Source organism: Primulina tabacum, chromosome 14, assembly GCF_025594145.1.
Source record: "Primulina tabacum isolate GXHZ01 chromosome 14, ASM2559414v2, whole genome shotgun sequence".
In the NCBI taxonomy this organism is placed as follows: Eukaryota; Viridiplantae; Streptophyta; class Magnoliopsida; order Lamiales; family Gesneriaceae; genus Primulina; species Primulina tabacum.
The window spans coordinates 7,057,993-7,075,521 of record NC_134563.1 but is presented as its reverse complement, the minus strand read 5'-3'; the positions used below and the strand labels follow the sequence as shown (position 1 = coordinate 7,075,521).

The window sequence follows — 17,529 nt, the reverse complement described above, 5'->3', positions numbered from 1 at the left end:
ATCAATATGGTATGCAAATTTTCTAATTTCGAATTCTAACCATTAAACTTAAAATTCCAATTCCAAGAGTTTAAATCTTGCAAAACTTGGATTTAAGTTTAAATACTTAAAAAACTCAGAACTAGAAGATAACTCTCAAATTTAATTCCAAAGTTCGAATTTAACGTATAAGCTTAGAAAATTAAAACTCAAGATTTTATATCTTGAAAATTTGAACTTTAAGTGTTAATGCTTAAAAATTCGCATATAGAACTAAACTTAGAGAGAAATGGGAAGAAGAGAAATTGGTGCAATGAATGCAAATGGGGGATGTCCTATTTATAACAGATGAAAAGGCTTGAATCAAAAGACATGTCACTTCATGAAATGATACACCATTTCACAAAAAAACTTGCACCTTTTAATCAAAGAGACATGGCCTTTCGGCCAAGTCTAATCCACAATTCAATTGAAATTTCAATATATATTTTTAATTATATATATATATATATATATTATATAATATCACAATATATTATTATATATATATATATATATATATATAATCTTTTCGATTCAATCTTTTTACTCGATAAAATTTGACTTCAATTAATTTCTCATTCACCTTAATTGGTAATCGAGAAATAATTCCGTTCGCTACGTAGCTCGTTCAAATTATTTTATCGATTCTAAGTGAGTACAAAACTCATTTTTCTAACAGTTACATGCCTCAGTTTGATTTAACTTTTGTTCTTGTTTTTATATACATGATATTTTTACCTCAAACATCATACTTCTTTTGTCTCGTGCTTTGTCTTTATATGCACGAAACTACTGTCGTCGTTCACTGTTATTTAAATGTGATGTATGGCTAACAAGTACATTATACCTTGTGTGCATGATAAATCATAGTTTTTATTTAAAATAAATTGCCATATATTGTTTGACGACAACGGATTATCAACATTATTATTAGTAATTGAAAGAACACAACAAAATAAAATTATGACAAGCCTGGGGCTGTCAATTGGATCAAAGTCAATACCTCGTTTATTATCTATACATTAAAATATTCTATATCACTGTCCATATTTAAATTTTCGGAGCGTAATAATTATTTATATTAGATTGTTATATAAATTAAAATATTTTAATTATATTATTATCACTAACTATAGAACGTTTGATCGTATATACTATTATTATGTTATATATTCACAAAATGAATTCATGACGAGATTTTATGAAATTCTATATGCCTAGGGGAGTAAACTTTTCAATTTAAATCATACGTGATTTTTTTTGTTATATATAAATTTAGTACCCATAACTGCGTGAACTATCCATATTTCATTTGGTCTATTTTCACCGACTTATTAAAGACAAAAACTTGTGTGAGACGATCTTACGGGTCGTATTTTATGAGACAGATATCTTATTTAGGTCATTTATGAAAAATTATTACTTTTTATACTAAGTATTACTTTATATTGTGATTATCGGTAGGATTTACCCGTCTCACATATAAAGATTCGTGAGACTATCTCACAAAAGACCTACTCCTTATGAAATATGAGGTGTAATACAAAATGAATTTTTGATAGCATGTTGTATTATAATTACAAAATTGCTGGAGTATAATTATATTTAAAACAGAAGTATCCTGCATATGAAATCATATTTTTTTAATTAAATTAATAGTTTACGTGTAAAATATTAATTTAATTTAACACTTTCTAAATTAATTTAAATACTTATTTACCATATAAATATTTATTTGGAATGGATCCAAAAATATCGAACGCGTCTCCACACCTGAATCTGGGATCTCAACCCATTCTGATCGTCTGTCTCACACAGCTCTGTAATGTATTGTCGGTAACTTCGACCGCTGCAGTAAAAGATTGCCAAAAATGGTGATTCATTTCCGTTTTCTCTGTACAGTGTGGCATCTAGTTATCGTGATAACTATGCTCCTGAACGGAATCGTTCACAGCAAAACCCTCAAACGAGATGGTAAAGCTTCAGATCCGGTGTTTTCTCACTTTCTATTCTGTTGAACCATGTTCACTTTATGCAAGAAACGGAGCTGATTGGTGATGAAATGAATGTTGATTGTGATTGGGTTTTTTAGTTATTTTGATGGGCTGGATCATTTGAAGTAGGTTTTAACTTGTTACTGTCTGAGTAATTACTAATATTGTTGATATTTATGCTGTTAAAGATGTTATTTTGATCCAGGGAGTGTCTTGGGTTTGATTCGTTAATTGATTGGAATACATGAAAATTCGATTGATTGGGTTTTGGAGCAGTTTCAGACTTTCATTACACCCAATTCTAGAAGTGTAGGTGTTGTGTTTGCTACGTGATGGCCTTTCCTGAGTTTAAATCTCGAAGCAGGGCTTACTGGATCGTTTAGGACGATTCAATTGGATATTTTCTCTTCCCGTATAAGGATAACATATTTGAGGCCTCCTAACTACCGTGTGTCAATACTGTCGGTTATTTTTCAGTTTCATCGTCTTCACGAATATTTAATTCTCTGCATAACGCGCTCTGTGTTTTCTCAATGAAATTGAAGAAGAACGGGTGGTTTGTCAGGTCTGATTGAATATGCATGCTGATCAATGTGTGTCTAAATTTTCCGATCTAATGTTTATCGATTGCAGTGAAGGCGTTGAACGAAATAAAAGCATCACTTGGATGGAGGGTAGTTTACGCTTGGGTCGGTGATGACCCTTGTGGAGATGGCGATTTGCCTCCATGGTCTGGTGTCACATGTTCCATTGTTAGTGGGAGTGACTATAGAGTTGTTACTGAATTGTGAGTTTATGGTCCTTATACAGTTTGCTGAAGAACATGTTATTTCACAGTAGCTTTCAAATAGTAACATTATTTCGCTTATTGTTTAATTTTACTACCTCATGTGGCATTCTTTCAATTCTGTTTACTGGCAGAGAAGTTTATGCTGTTTCCCTGGTTGGTCCATTTCCAATTGCAGTTACGAATCTCGTGGATCTTACGAGGCTGTATGATACTCCATCTTCTTCCTCTAATTAATTGAAACTGAGATTTTGAGTTTGATTCTTCTTGGCTTTGAATGAATTGTATTTGAGATAGGAAAACCATTTTCAATGACTTCATTGGAAACTGATCTACCTCATCATAAACTAACTAATAATGCACTTCTAAAGAATAATGACATTACAGGAAATATAGAGTTGCATATGCTAATTTTCACCCCTTAGCATTCTGATGGCAGGGATCTACATAATAACAAACTGAATGGGCCAATTCCATCACAAATCGGGCGTTTGAAGCATCTCAAAATTCTGTAAATTCTTTTACTTTCTAATTCAATAAGCTCTATGTTTTCAGTTGCTTACTCGTGTGGCATCATTTAGTTGTTTGGTGTATATAGATTTAAAATATGCAACTGTGTATGCGTGTGATATTTAAGATATGTGCAAGAGAATCTCTGATTGAGATGTACATGTCAGGCAACTGTCTCTTTAAGTGATATAAGTCACGCTTGATTTTACTTGATGATATGGATTTTGGCTTTGCTCACCTTTTTTAACACCATTGCTTCTTTCCTTTCATAAAGATTTATAAAAAATGCCTGTCTAAATTAGTTTTATGAAAGATGATCCAGTTAAGCACAAAGAGAGTCCAATTGGGTTTCTTCTCTTCATTTTCTTTTCTTTCTTTTTTTATGAGTACAATATTTATCACTTTTCTGACTTGTTCTTTTTCTTTTGTGGTTTATCCTATTTTCATTAGGAATTTGAGGTGGAATAAATTTCAAGATGCTATTCCTTCTGAAATTGGTGAACTACAGCAGCTAACACATCTGTAAGTGATATTATATTTTGACGGTTCAAATATGTGGGGGACTACTTTCGCATAAAGCTTTTTTTTTGTGTGCGTGTTTGAAAGATTAATGTATGAATTGTGTGCAGCTATTTGAGTTTTAATAATTTCAAAGGTGAAATACCTAAGGAACTTGCAAATCTTCCCGAGCTCCGTTATCTTCTACTACATGAGAATCGTTTGATTGGGAGAATTCCACCTGAATTGGGAACTTTGCCGAAACTACGCCACCTGTAATATTACCTACTATGACTTAGAGTGTGCATTTTGTTACAGGTCTTCTCTGTTTACCTAATATCTTTATATGATTATTATTTCTAGGGATGTTGGTAACAACCATTTGATTGGGACTATAAGAGAACTTATTCGCATAGAAGGATGCTTCCCAGCACTTCGTAATCTGTATGCTTTGGCACTATTTTGTTTGACTATTACATTTATTTTGCTAATTTCAATTATCTAGGCTGTCTTTGATGAGACCAATATGTTTTGATGGTATAGTTATCTTTATAACAATTACCTTACTGGGGGCATTCCATCACAGCTTGCAAATTTGACGAACTTGGAGATTCTGTAAGTTTGTTCATCTGTCGATGGAATTTTTATGAGTTTTTTAATTTATTTTTCATCTACCGCTCTTAATTTGTGAAGTTAACTCTCTTGTCGACACAGTTATCTATCACATAACAAAATGTCTGGTGTTATTCCATTTGGGCCAGCTCATATTCCTCGTTTGACTTACTTGTAAGTGTACTTTGTCATCATCTTTGCATCAATTGATCTTTAGATACCATATTTGGCTTGAAAGGGGGCTCGTCTCTTGTTTGCTTCTAATCTGACTTTTTTTGATAAAAAAATTAGTAGTTCTTCAGAGATTATTGCCCCACTTGGATGGACGGTCTAGTTTGGTAATATGTGTATAACAGGACAGGCAGACCCGAACTTTGTGCATTTTGTGCTTGTTATGTTGCTTCTAGTCACCTTCTCTCTCATGTATATTTGTGTTTTCCCTGCACTGAAACTAAGCCGAACTTGAAATGTATCATGACTAGCTGAAAACTTTTTGAATTTTTCCCTATCTGAAGCTGTTTCTTGGATTCAGGTACTTGGATCACAATCAATTTTCTGGGAGGATTCCTGATGCCTTCTACAAGCACCCATTTTTAAAGGAGATGTTAGTTCCGCACGTCAAAATATGCTTGATAAAGAAGCTTAATTATTTGTAGATTTATATCTCGATCATGATGTTTGATTTATGTTCAGGTATATTGAAGGAAATTCATTCCGACCTGGTGTGAAACCTATTGGCGACCACAAAGTCCTGGAACTTTCTGATTCAGAGTTCCTATTCTAGGCAAATGAATCAATTGATGCTGTCTTCCAGTTTTCTTTTCATTGATTATTTGTCATTCTAGATTTATGTAAAATGTAGCTTATAGTGAAAAAAAAGATTGAAGTTTGGGGTTCTGCTATGTTGCTGGAAGTGTACATATAGCATTTGATTCAGTTAATTTTCAGTTTTCTGAAGTTTTTTCTTGAGACTTCCGAGGTTTTGTTTCATACATCATTCAGAATTGATCGCACGCTAATTAGGTCATCTTCCTAAATCTCTCCTGTTGTGTCCCCTCTTGGAAATTTAAACCTAACAAACCCCAAATTGTTTTATCTTGAATCGATAACTTTTAAATGAATAAATATGGATTTCCCGCTAGAGCTGACTAACTATTAGAATCAAATACATGTTTGAAAGAAACACCCTTAAAAAATTGGGTTCCTTCCAAGAATGAAACACCAATTTGCTGAAATCATGTGAAGTCATACCGTACATGAATTGTACCTGGATTGCACTGCAAGAAATTGAATTCCCCTTTAATCACCTCTAGAATACTGTGTACCCCATCCATTTTGGAATGTGTCCACTCTCCCGCGACAAATTCCTGAACGATACCGTTAATCTCAACTGAGCTGCAACCTGGCGTCTTCTCCACCCCTTGCCTTGTCATCATTGTCCTAATCCTCCGTGCTTCGTCGTGTCTTCCTGCAGCTGAGTACACATTTGACAGTAACACGTAGGCTCCACTGTGACGTTCTAATTTCACAAGTCTCTCAGCGGCAGCCTCTGCCAAATCGATCTGCCTGTGATTACGGCAAGCACTGAGTAATGCCCTCCAAGCTATAGCTTCTTCAGTTGCAGAACCTGAAATGGGCACCCTTTGAACTATTTTATAAGCTTCTTCTATATGCCCCAAACGACATAAAAAATCAACTATACATCCGTAGTGCTCACTCTTGGGCTCAATATTGTACACATTACACATGATATTCAACAAATTTAAACCTTCTTCTGCCATTTCTGAGTAGCTACACGCAGTGAACAAAGAAATGAATGTGACTTCATCTGGCCTAACGCCCAATTTCCGCATTTCATCGAACAACTCAAGTGCACTTTCTCCATCACCATTCATTGCATACCCTGAAATCATAGTGTTCCAGCAAATAAGATCTCTTTTAGGCATTTTATCAAACATAGTCCCAGCCAAAACCAAGCTCCCGCATTTTGCATACATATCAATGAGTGCAGTACCTAATTTCACACTAATTAACAATTTTGTGTGTTTTTCTACATATCTGTGGATCCATAATCCAATTTCCAGACAGCCCAAATGAGCACAAGCACAAAGAATGCTAACCAAAACTGCCTCATCGGGATCAATGCCATGAATCTGCATCAACCTAAACAATTTCAAACCTTCTTTAAAACAATTATTTTGTACATACCCTGATATCATAGCACCCCAAATTCCAATATCCTTCCCACGGGCTTCATCAAACATCAATCTTGCTGAATAAACATCCCCATTTTTACAATACCCAGAAATCAAAACGGTCCAAGACACAACACATTGGCAAGAAATCTCATCAAACACGCATTTTGCAGCTTCCATATCATCAAAAGCAGAATACATAACAATCATACTGTTGCCCACAAAATTATTGAACAATAGACCCAGCTTATAACATGGCCATGCATCAACCCTCCAAGATTAAAATTTTTCATGTTTGCACAAGCTTTCAACAAATAAGGAAATGTGTAATTATCAGGGAACATCCCATATCTCAAAATGACTCTGTATATCTCCAAAGCCTCGACGTTCTGATCTTTGAGCAGAAAAGCTTTAATTATTGTGTTACATATGCAGATTGTGGGGTTTTCAATTCGCTCAAATATTTTTCGGCCATAAAATAAGCTGCCATGAAAAGGGTCCGAGCAAAATGCCAAGATCCTGCTCAGAGCAAAGGAATTGCTACCAAGCCCGCATGTGATCACAAGTGCATAAGCTTGCGTTAATTGTTTTATGCTCCGACATTTTTCCAACAGATTAAGGCATCTGTTTGTCATCTGCTTCTATTACCAAGTTCTCCCAGTCCCACGTTTACACATCAGAAGAAGAGATTCGAAACGGCCGAAAATGTAAGTCAGAAAACAATAAACATGCTGTGGTACAGAAGCGCATGTGTTGAGGTTATGGCGTTACAGCCGTTGTGTAATTGCGTTCACTTGGTTACATATATCTAGATCTAGAAAGCTAAAATCTTTGAAAGTAAGCTAAAAATCTACTGAAAAGAATAAATATATACAAAATTACATGTGAATTTTAAAAAATATTGCTCTAAATCTCTACTGTCAAAAATATGATTGCTAGCAGCTCGTGGCTGAACCTGTATTGTGCTTTTTTGCTGACCATCTCGTGTAAAAAGTGGTGCTGTGTTTTCGACCACAACAGATGATCCAAATCAGCTTTAAGGCTCCTTAGTTATTTTTTGACACTTATATTGACCCCTACGACTCAACATGCGACTCAAGCAATCACTGCTGATGTTTGCCAATATTTTCTTTCTCATGGATGCTAATTAACGAACATGAAGAAATAAACAATCATATTTAATGTGAAAAAGATATGTATTCAAGTCATCTTAATTGAGTAAAAGATTAAAATATCATAAATGGACATGAAAAATAAATATACCGATCGAGATATCATTGAATAATAATAGAGGGTTTTAAATCATATGAAGAAAAGTCTTGTGGTCTTGTTGATTTGGGACCATGGGGGCATATAGAGAGTGGATACACTACTTTATTTATTTCATATCCAACCATTATCGTTTTCAATCTTCAATTTTTTTTATACTAACTGCCAAGTTGTATTTGACAATTGTGTTTATTTTATTCTTTTTTCAAAAGGGTTCTCTGCTTTATTCTAGTTACTTTAGGAAACAATACCAATGTTGAGTATTGAACACAGAATAAGAGGGATGGAATAAAAGATTTGGATCACTTGAATACATTATCTTCACGGATTGGCCCAAAGATCGAAACTTTCTGAAAATGGAATTAAAGGGTGTTATTGTTTGCTGTCTTTTATCATTATTGTTGTGTGTTTCAAGTGAGGAAAAAGTGGAGTTAACAGTGAAGGGAGTAAACTCCATAGCCGAGACAGATGATAACTTCATATGTGCAACACTGGATTGGTGGCCGGAAACTAAATGTAACTATAACCAATGCCCATGGGGAAAAGTGGGCATTCTCAGTTTGGTACTGTTTTCTTGAAAGTTTTAGATTTCAGTTTATTGTGAAATACAGAAGAAATTTGTGGTCATGTTTTTGTTCTTTTGTCTTCCTTTTTTTTTTCCAGGATTTGAATAACAAGATTCTGGCAAATGCCATCAAAGGTCAGTGTTTGGAACGTGGTCTACTGTTAATTTGTTGTTAAAATCATCATTGAGATACACTCTGTTGTATATATCTATATATATTTATAGATATATATCATTTATAATACGAGAGTCTCAGTTACTTTCAAATGTGGTGTGAAATGTAAATTATGACGAACAAACGCATGAATTTTGAACTTGTTCTAGCCCGCTGATCCATCCCTGTTACTTTTGGTTATCAGTAACTGGGTATTTTTGAACTTTTATGGATTGTTTTCATTCGGAGGACCAAGTATATTTCATGAGTTTACATAACTGAAATTCGATTTGCTATGCCTGGGAATCAGCATTCAGCCCTCTTCGGATCAGAATTGGAGGTTCACTGCAAGATCAGGTTCTGTACAAAATCGGAACTTTCGCCCAAAAATGCCCGCATTTCAGAAGAAGTGACTATGGATTGTTTGGATTTTCAATAGGTTGTCTTCAATTGGATAGATGGGATCTCATGAACAAATTATTCGGCGAGACCAGGTATATTTCCAGACATTGAAATGAATATCATGGTTTTACTCCTCTCATTTTCTAAGAATGAATCACACCGTACTTGAGAGGAAACAATGGTATTCTTGCAGGGCTAAGATTACATTTGGCTTGAATGCCCTCATTGGAAGGAAGAAGACCAATGGTTCTCTTTACAGCGGTGGCTGGAATTGGAGAAACGCCTACTCTTTCATGAAGTACTCTGCCTATAAAGGATACGAGATTGATTCATATGAACTTGGTAAAACTATTGAAAAGTTCATAAGTTTCTTGCAAATAGAGGCATCCCCTCATAGATTTTTTCTACTATATCTATATATATATAGGAAATGAGCTATGTGGAAGTGGGATAGGCGGACGAATAGAAGCAGAACAATATGGCAAAGATATGATTGCACTAAAAAAACTAATCAAGAATTTGTACCCGAATCCAACTAAAGAACCTAAAGTTTTAGGCCCTGGTGGATTTTACGAGAAGCAATGGTTTGAAACATTCCTGAAGGCTTCGGGACCGAATGTAGTTGATGGTTTAACACACCATATCTACAATCTCGGGGCAGGTCTGTGCATAAACAAGGTTCATCACACTAATTTCTTGCATTTGTGCATTTCAATTTATTTGATCTTCTTCAGGTAATGATCCAAGTCTTATCGACAAGATTCGAGATCCCAATTTTCTTGATGGAATCTCTCAAATGTATAGCGATATTTCAACCAGCATCAGTTCATTTGGACCGTGGGCAAGTGCATGGGTTGGAGAAGCTGGTGGGGCTTATAACAGTGGTGGCAAGGATGTTTCACATACATTTGTTAATGGATTTTGGTATAATACATCTCTTCTTGCTATATATTAGAAATATATGCAAGCAGTTAAAAATTTATGATATAAAAAAATGTTAATGACCCAGTATTCTGATTGTTTTGATGATCCTAAGAACAAGATTTTATTGAAAAAACAGGTATTTGGATCAACTGGGAATGGCATCAAGATTCAACCACAAGGTTTTCTGCAGACAAACCTTAATTGGAGGAAACTATGGCCTACTGAACACGACTTCATTCATCCCTAATCCGGATTATTATGGGTCAGTTTCAATCCGACAATTCTCCAAATTCTTCTTTTTAAGTAACTTTTATCATCTACATGCAAGTTTGTTGTCGTTTATAGTGCGCTTTTATGGAGTCGTTTGATGGGAAAGAAAGTGCTCGCTGCTTCTCACAATGGCTCCCCATTCTTGCGTGCCTACTCTCATTGCTCCAAGAAAACAGTGAGTTCATGCACAAACAAGAAATGTGAAAAAATAATCCAAACTATTCATTTTTATACAACCTACAAGAAGTTCAGTTAAAATCTGAGAAAATATGATGCCTTTTTTCAGACAGGAATATCTGTGCTTTTGATCAACATGTCGAATTCAACGACATTCGATGTTTCGATAACCAATGACGTGAACTTGTATGCTGGACAATACAATCAAAGGGAAGAGTACCATTTGGCTCCAAAAGATGGAAATATTCTAAGTGATGTGTTGTTGCTAAATGGAACTCCACTGAAGCTCACAGAATCATTTGATATTCCTGTATTGAATCCAAAGATTGCCGACGCTAAATTTCCTGTTACATTAGCACCCAATTCGATTGTTTTTGTCACTGTTAAAGGATTCAAAGCACCAGCTTGTGCTTAAAAGCTTGTTCTTATTCTCTGTTTTTTAAATGATATTTTTATAAGGAAAATATATAAAAAATTTAGGAAGGGAAGAAGAAGTATGCTTTGTTGTGAAAAAGTAAAAATTTATGATAAAAAATAAAAATCTCAAACTCTCAAAATTTACCAAACTACACACTTTTTAATATTTTTCTCTCTACTCAATTGTATCAAATCTTTACAAATGCAGACCTATTTATATGATTTTCTTGGAAAACAATCCAAAAACAATTTCATCATTACATACATCATCACACACTAATTTTCAATATTCAACACCTAATTTTCAACATTCAACATTATAATTTTCAACACAAATATATTTCATATTTTCAACACTCCTCCTTGTGATGATGATCATGATACGATGATGTCTTCATTACGTGATTTTGTAATGCCTCGTTAAAAACCTTACTAGGAAAAACCAATTGGGATAAAAACCATAGTAAGGGAAAAAGAGTGCAGTCACGTAAACTCCCCCTCATGTTGACATGAACAATTCTTCACAAATTTCGTAGATTGCGCATCCCAATATTATATATGTGCTTTCTGAATATTGTCGTAGGAAGTGCCTTTGTGAAGAGATCTGATGAGTTTTCACTTGATTGAATGTGACGAACATCAATACATTTATTCTTCTCAAGCTCCTTGGTGAATGCGAAGAACTTAGGAGGAATATGTTTAGTTCTATCGCTTTTTATGTATCCTTCTTTCATTTGAGCTACACATGCAGCATTATCTTCATATAGTATCACAGGCTTCTCGTCGAATGATAATCCACATGAGATTTGGATATGTTGGCTCTTTGATTTTAACCACACACATTCACGGCTTGCTTCATGTAGTGCAATAATCTCGGCATGATTTGATGAAGTTGTTACAAGCGTTTGTTTCTGTGAACGCCAAGAAATTGCAGTGCCTTCACGAGTAAATACATATCCAGTTTGGGAACGTGCCTTGTGTGGATCAGATAAGTATCCAGCATCGGCATAACCAATTATACTTGGATTAGCATCTTTTGAGTACAAAAGTCTCAAGTCTATCGTTCCTCGTAGATAACGGAATATATGTTTAATTCCGTTCCAGTGTCTCTTTGTTGGATATGTGCTAAATCTTGCCAACAAATTTACGGCAAAAGATATATCAGGCCTTGTACAATTTGTAAGATACATAAGGGCACCGATAGCACTTATATATGGTACTTCTGGACCAAGAATATCTTCATCATCTTCACATGGACGGAATGGATCCTTTTCTATGTTTAATGATCTAACAACCATTGGAGTACTTAAAGGATTTGATTTATCCATATTAAAACGTTTAAGGATCTTTTCTGTATAATTTTTCTGGTGAACAAATATTCCACATTCTTTTTGTTCAATTTGTAAACCCAGACAATACTTGGTTTTTTCAAGATCCTTCATTTCAAATTCTTCCTTCAAGTATGACACAACTTCTTGAATTTCCTTATTCGTTCCAATGATGTTTAAATCATCAACATATACAGCAATAATTACGCATCCGGATGTTGTTTTCTTAATGAAAACACAAGGGCATATTGAATTATTTACATATCCCTTTTTCATCAAGTGATCACTTAGTCATCTATACCACATTCGACCGGATTACTTTAACCCATATAATGATCTTTGTAATTTCACAGAATAACATTCTCTGGGTTTTGAACTTTGTGCTTCAGGCATCTTAAATCCTTCAGGATTTTCATATATATATTACTATCAAGTGATCCATATAAGTAAGCTGTAACAACATCCATAAGACGCATTTCTAAATTTTCAGATACTGCCAAGCTAATCAAATACCGAAACGTAATTGCATCCATCACGGGAGAATACGTTTCTTCATAATCAATTCCAGGCCTTTGAGAAAAACCTTGCGCAACAAGTCGAGCTTTATATCTTACTATTTCATTTTTCTCATTTCGCTTTCGAATAAAAACTCATTTGTATCCAACAGGTTTTACACCTTCAGGTGTAAGGACTATAGGTCCAAAAACATTACGTTTATTTAGCGAATCTAATTCAACCTGGATGGCTTCTTTCCATTTTATCCAATCCTGCCGATTTTTACATTCACCAAAAGATTTTGGTTCATGATCTTCATTATTATTTATGATGTCGATTGCCACATTATAAGAAAATATATCATCAATTTCTTCTATATCTTTTCGGTTCCATATTTTTCCAGTATTAATATAATTGATAGAGATTTCATGATTCTCGTCAGTTTGTGGTTCTGACAGAACATTTTCATCATCATGTGTTTCTTCAGGAACACCATTCTCTATTTTGTGATCATCATGTGTTTCTTCAGGAACATCATTCTTTATTTTGTGATCATCGTGTTTCTCTATGAATTTTCTTTTTCGAGGATTTTTATCCTCGGAACCGACTGACCTTCCACGCTTCAGGCGTTTAATGACATCATGAGTATCTTCAATTTGTTTCTTCGGAATTTCAATTCGAGCAGGGGCATTTGCAGCATGTATATATGATTTAGTTACCCCTTTTGTGTCTGCAAATGCATCTGGTATTTGATTTGCTATTCTTTGCAAGTGCACAATTTACTGTACATCTTTTTCACATTGTTTTGTTCTTGGATCCAGATGTAACAATGATGATACATACCATGTAATTTCTTTTTCGGTATGTTTCTGTTCTCCCCCTAACATTGGGAAGATTTCCTCATTAAAATGACAATCAGCAAAACGTGCTGTGAACACGTCGCCTGTCTGAGGTTCAAGATATCGAATGATTGATGGACTATCATAACCGATATAAATTCCAACATTTCTTTGAGGTCCAATTTTCTTTCGTTGCGGTGGTGCAATAGGCACATACACCATACATCCAAAAATTCTCAGATGAGAAATGTCTGGTTCTTTACCAAATGCAAGCTGCAATGGGGAGTATTTATGATATGCACTTGGTCTGATGCGAATTAATGAAGCAGCATGTAAAATTGCTTGTCCCCATATAGAAATAGGTGAAACGTCTCCTTATTCGTTTTCTTAAAAAGTACTAGAAATTATATATTTTTTTTAAAACCTCACTTAGCATCGGCTGAACCATAAAATATTTTTGACATCATTTTAAAAATAAACATCCAACTGTCATTTAAAAATCCAAAGGAAAATATTTTAAAGCATAAAATCGTCAAATATTTTACCAACCTAAAAACATTATTCGAAAAATATAGCCCATACTATAACCTCTCAAAAACCACTCGCAAATAAAACGTCGTAAAAATATCTTTAACATTACTTAAAATCATAAATCATAACTAGTGCGGAAAACTAGCGTCGGTCCTCGGGTTATGTGCACCTCCAGTCCAGTCAAATCAACCATCAAGACCTCCATTAACATATTATCATAATCACCTGCATCATACACACCTAGTGAGTCTAAAGACTCAACACGTCATATCCTTGATATCAAGTAATACGTAATACAGTAAACATATAACAGTGAAAAATATTTGTACTTAAAATATCATTTTCATGAAGATGCATAAACATAAACATTTTCGTAAACATTTTCATGATGCATAAAAACATTTTCATAAAAACATAAACATATTCATATTCATATTCGTATGCATATCCATATTCGTATCCATATTCATATTCGTATTCATATTCATGTTCGTGTTTGTTGAATTCAGATCGTGATTGTGACTCGTATTCTTAAACGTATTGGGCGATGGATCCATCTAAAAAATCACAGTACTGGGCGGCGGGGACACCAGCAACACTCTCACCGGTCAACTGGGCCTTGGCCTACGTATTAACATATTCGTATTCGTATCACGTATTCGTATTCGTATCCGTATCCAAGGAAACACGATCGTCGGGCTCCCACTGGGACCATAACCCTCACGATATTTCCAACATATTCAGTAGTCACAATCTCTTCACATCCTTCAACAGGTTATCATCACTTAATAAAAACATGCATAATATCATTTTTATTTTGAAACCAAGCATGCAACATATCTTTTAAATGTCCAATTTAATCTTTAATAATTCATGAACATTTCAAAATCATATTTACACATATAAAAATTCATAAACATACATAACCATTGAAAATGATCATATTATCACATAAAACAGCATTCAGGACACTGCCATGACGTTTACTAATTTCTAGGTTTAAAAAGACCGTTTTACCCCTGAACGTATAATTTCTAGTTTTTGATATTTTCTTGAATTCATTGACTCTAACATGTCCCAAATAATTATTTAAGTCTAAATTAATTTTCTCATATTTTTATTTGACATAAATCGATGACTTTTAATTTAATCTTTAAATGTGACGTATTAATGCATTTTAATCCCGAATTAAACCAAACATTAATATAAAATTTCCAAATTAAAAAATTAGACTTATAATAATTATTTAAGCGTAAACCTAATTTTCCATAATTTTATAAAGATTAAAACTAGGCGTTTCAATTAACTCGTTAATTAACGTTTCGTGCGGCGATTAAATCCCGAATAAATCCAAAACTCGTTATTTTGATCCCAAATTTTAAACATAGCATTTTCATGATTTATTCTACCCTTCCAAGTCATGAGCCACCCCCGTGGACCCTTGGATCAATTTTTCCTACTTAAATTTTCGTTTTTGACCCTTCGACGAACACACCGAGCCATCTCCCAATTTACTCGAGCCACGCCCGAGCCACCTTGAGCCAAAACCTAGAAAACCCATCTAGGGACCCTACTGATCAAGCCCAGCCCCAAAAACCCGGCCCATGCTCGCTCAAAACCTTCTGAAACTAGACTCTATTATTCTGCATGTGTGCGTGAGTTAGTACCCTTGTGTATTAGGTTCCCTTGTCAACTAGGACACCTCCAAGCCCTAACCACTCGACCCCTCACGACACTAACCCTCCCTGGACCATGCCCAGACCGAGCCCAGACCAACCCAAGCCCTGGACCGCGCGCCCGAAGCACCTGAACCAGAAAACTGCCTGCGCGCTAGTGTTTCCCTTGCGCTGTCCACTTCCAGCTGAGCCAACAACGAACCCAGCCGCACCAACCCATGCCCAGACCCTTTTGCACTTTCTTAGGACCCTAAGGACCTAGCCTAGCCCAGCCCTAAGCCCCCTGACCGAGCCTCTTTCTTCCCTGAACCAGCTAACACCTGCGCTACCCTTGTAAACTCTCAGGAGGAGTCCTATCCCCAGCCCATGGTCTCGAGTCCTAACATGGCTAGGACTCTTCCCTTGACCCACACATGACCCTAACCCAGCCTGGTCCAGCCCCAGCCGAGCCAAGCCACAAGCACCCATCAATCGAGCCCTCAAGATAGCATATACGTGAATGGATTCCCACTTCTGTAATTTTTGTGCAGCTAATTGTGCATGTTTCTAGGCCCGTAAAATTGTATAAAACAACCCTTAATCCATACCCTAATCATGGCAGCCCCTTAATACATGTTTTTCATGATTTTTGGATCAAGATACATGTTTTAAAAATCATGTAGGATGCAATTACGAAAATCTTCCAAGGTGAAGCTTATTTTCATGCAATTTCAAACATATTTACATAATATGGTGTGATGATGACTAAAAGGAGAATATGGCGTGCCTTTGCGTATTTAACGCACGAAAAACCGTTGACGATGACGAAGAACGGAGCAAGACCTTTGGCTTGAATCACCCTTGGCAAATTCTCGAAAATTCCTTCAATGTTTAAGCATGTGTGTGCCGTGTAGGGTGAGGCAATTTTTCAGAATTGTGGCCGTGTGTTTGTGTAGGAATTGTAGGGTTTTGGGGTGCTAATCATATATTATATACTAATTAACACTAACAAGGCTTTTAGGCCTATTAAGCCATCAATTAGGCCATTAGTTTAATTAGGATTTAAATAGAATATTAAAATAGTTTTTGGTAAATTAGTTTGTAGATTAAATAGCCGGGTTGCTAAAAAGTTCGCATTTTTGATGAAAAACCAACACCAATAAAATTTTCGTCCCGGCGTATTAAATCATCTCAAAACCCCATATTTTCAAAAATAAGAAAAAAGCATCACCCATAATTTAAATAATTAAAAGCAACTATTCCAATAAAAACATTTTCTATTTTTTTCAGCCTCGGTCTCCGTTCCTCGATCGCAACTCGAATAACCTTTAAAAATACATTTTAATGCAACCATGTATAAAATATAATTAATTCATGCAATTAAAACATTTAATTAAAATACAAAAGAATTTAATAAATCGTATGCATGTGGTTCGCGTGGACCTTTAAATTTTCGAGGCGTTACAATCTTCCCCCCTTAAATTGAATTTCGTCCTCGAAATTCGCTTATCCTTAACAACCCAAAGTTTAGACTTAGTTCTAGTATCCCAAAAATCCATTCTTCCGCTGTGCTACTCTAATTAAGCTTAAGTTCTAGAACGTCCTTACGTCTAACTAAATCCCAATTAATTTTACCTTCTAAATCCTTATTTTTGATTTGCAACTTAAAAAGACCCATAATGACTTATGTTGTTACTAATATAACCTCGAATCACAACTTTTCTTACAATTCCCAATATTAAAAGACGGATGACTATCCTTATCGCATATTATTTTCCTTATTTTATACCTAAAATATTCATCAACTTAACAAATTTCAATCTTAAAATCCCAAACACATCCGCTAATGCTTATATTTTTCAAGCCTAATATCGATTCATCCTTAA

General features: G+C 35.0%; 2 protein-coding genes and 1 pseudogene across 2 annotated transcripts; 2 read left to right on the top strand and 1 right to left on the bottom strand.

Annotated features, from left to right (window-relative positions):
• The first annotated feature begins 1,764 nt into the window (after positions 1-1,764).
• On the top strand, positions 1,765-5,389 carry LOC142524095 (uncharacterized). The gene is made up of 11 exons (XM_075627831.1): positions 1,765-1,995; positions 2,649-2,802; positions 2,937-3,008; positions 3,242-3,313; positions 3,763-3,834; positions 3,942-4,085; positions 4,174-4,254; positions 4,354-4,425; positions 4,525-4,596; positions 4,955-5,026; positions 5,116-5,389. The coding sequence occupies exons 1-11, from the start codon at positions 1,893-1,895 to the stop codon at positions 5,204-5,206; spliced, it is 1,005 nt and encodes a 334-aa protein (XP_075483946.1). The 5' UTR covers positions 1,765-1,892; the 3' UTR covers positions 5,207-5,389.
• Positions 5,390-5,494: 105 nt separating this feature from the next.
• LOC142524093 (pentatricopeptide repeat-containing protein At2g20540-like) lies at positions 5,495-7,414 on the bottom strand (annotated as a pseudogene).
• A 584-nt stretch (positions 7,415-7,998) lies between these two features.
• Positions 7,999-10,806, top strand: LOC142524094 (heparanase-like protein 2). The gene is made up of 9 exons (XM_075627830.1): positions 7,999-8,449; positions 8,550-8,586; positions 8,916-9,099; positions 9,201-9,349; positions 9,435-9,668; positions 9,742-9,931; positions 10,068-10,193; positions 10,277-10,376; positions 10,488-10,806. Exons 1-9 carry the CDS (start codon positions 8,243-8,245, stop codon positions 10,791-10,793), a joined length of 1,533 nt encoding a protein of 510 aa, XP_075483945.1. The 5' UTR covers positions 7,999-8,242; the 3' UTR covers positions 10,794-10,806.
• Positions 10,807-17,529: the final 6,723 nt, after the last annotated feature.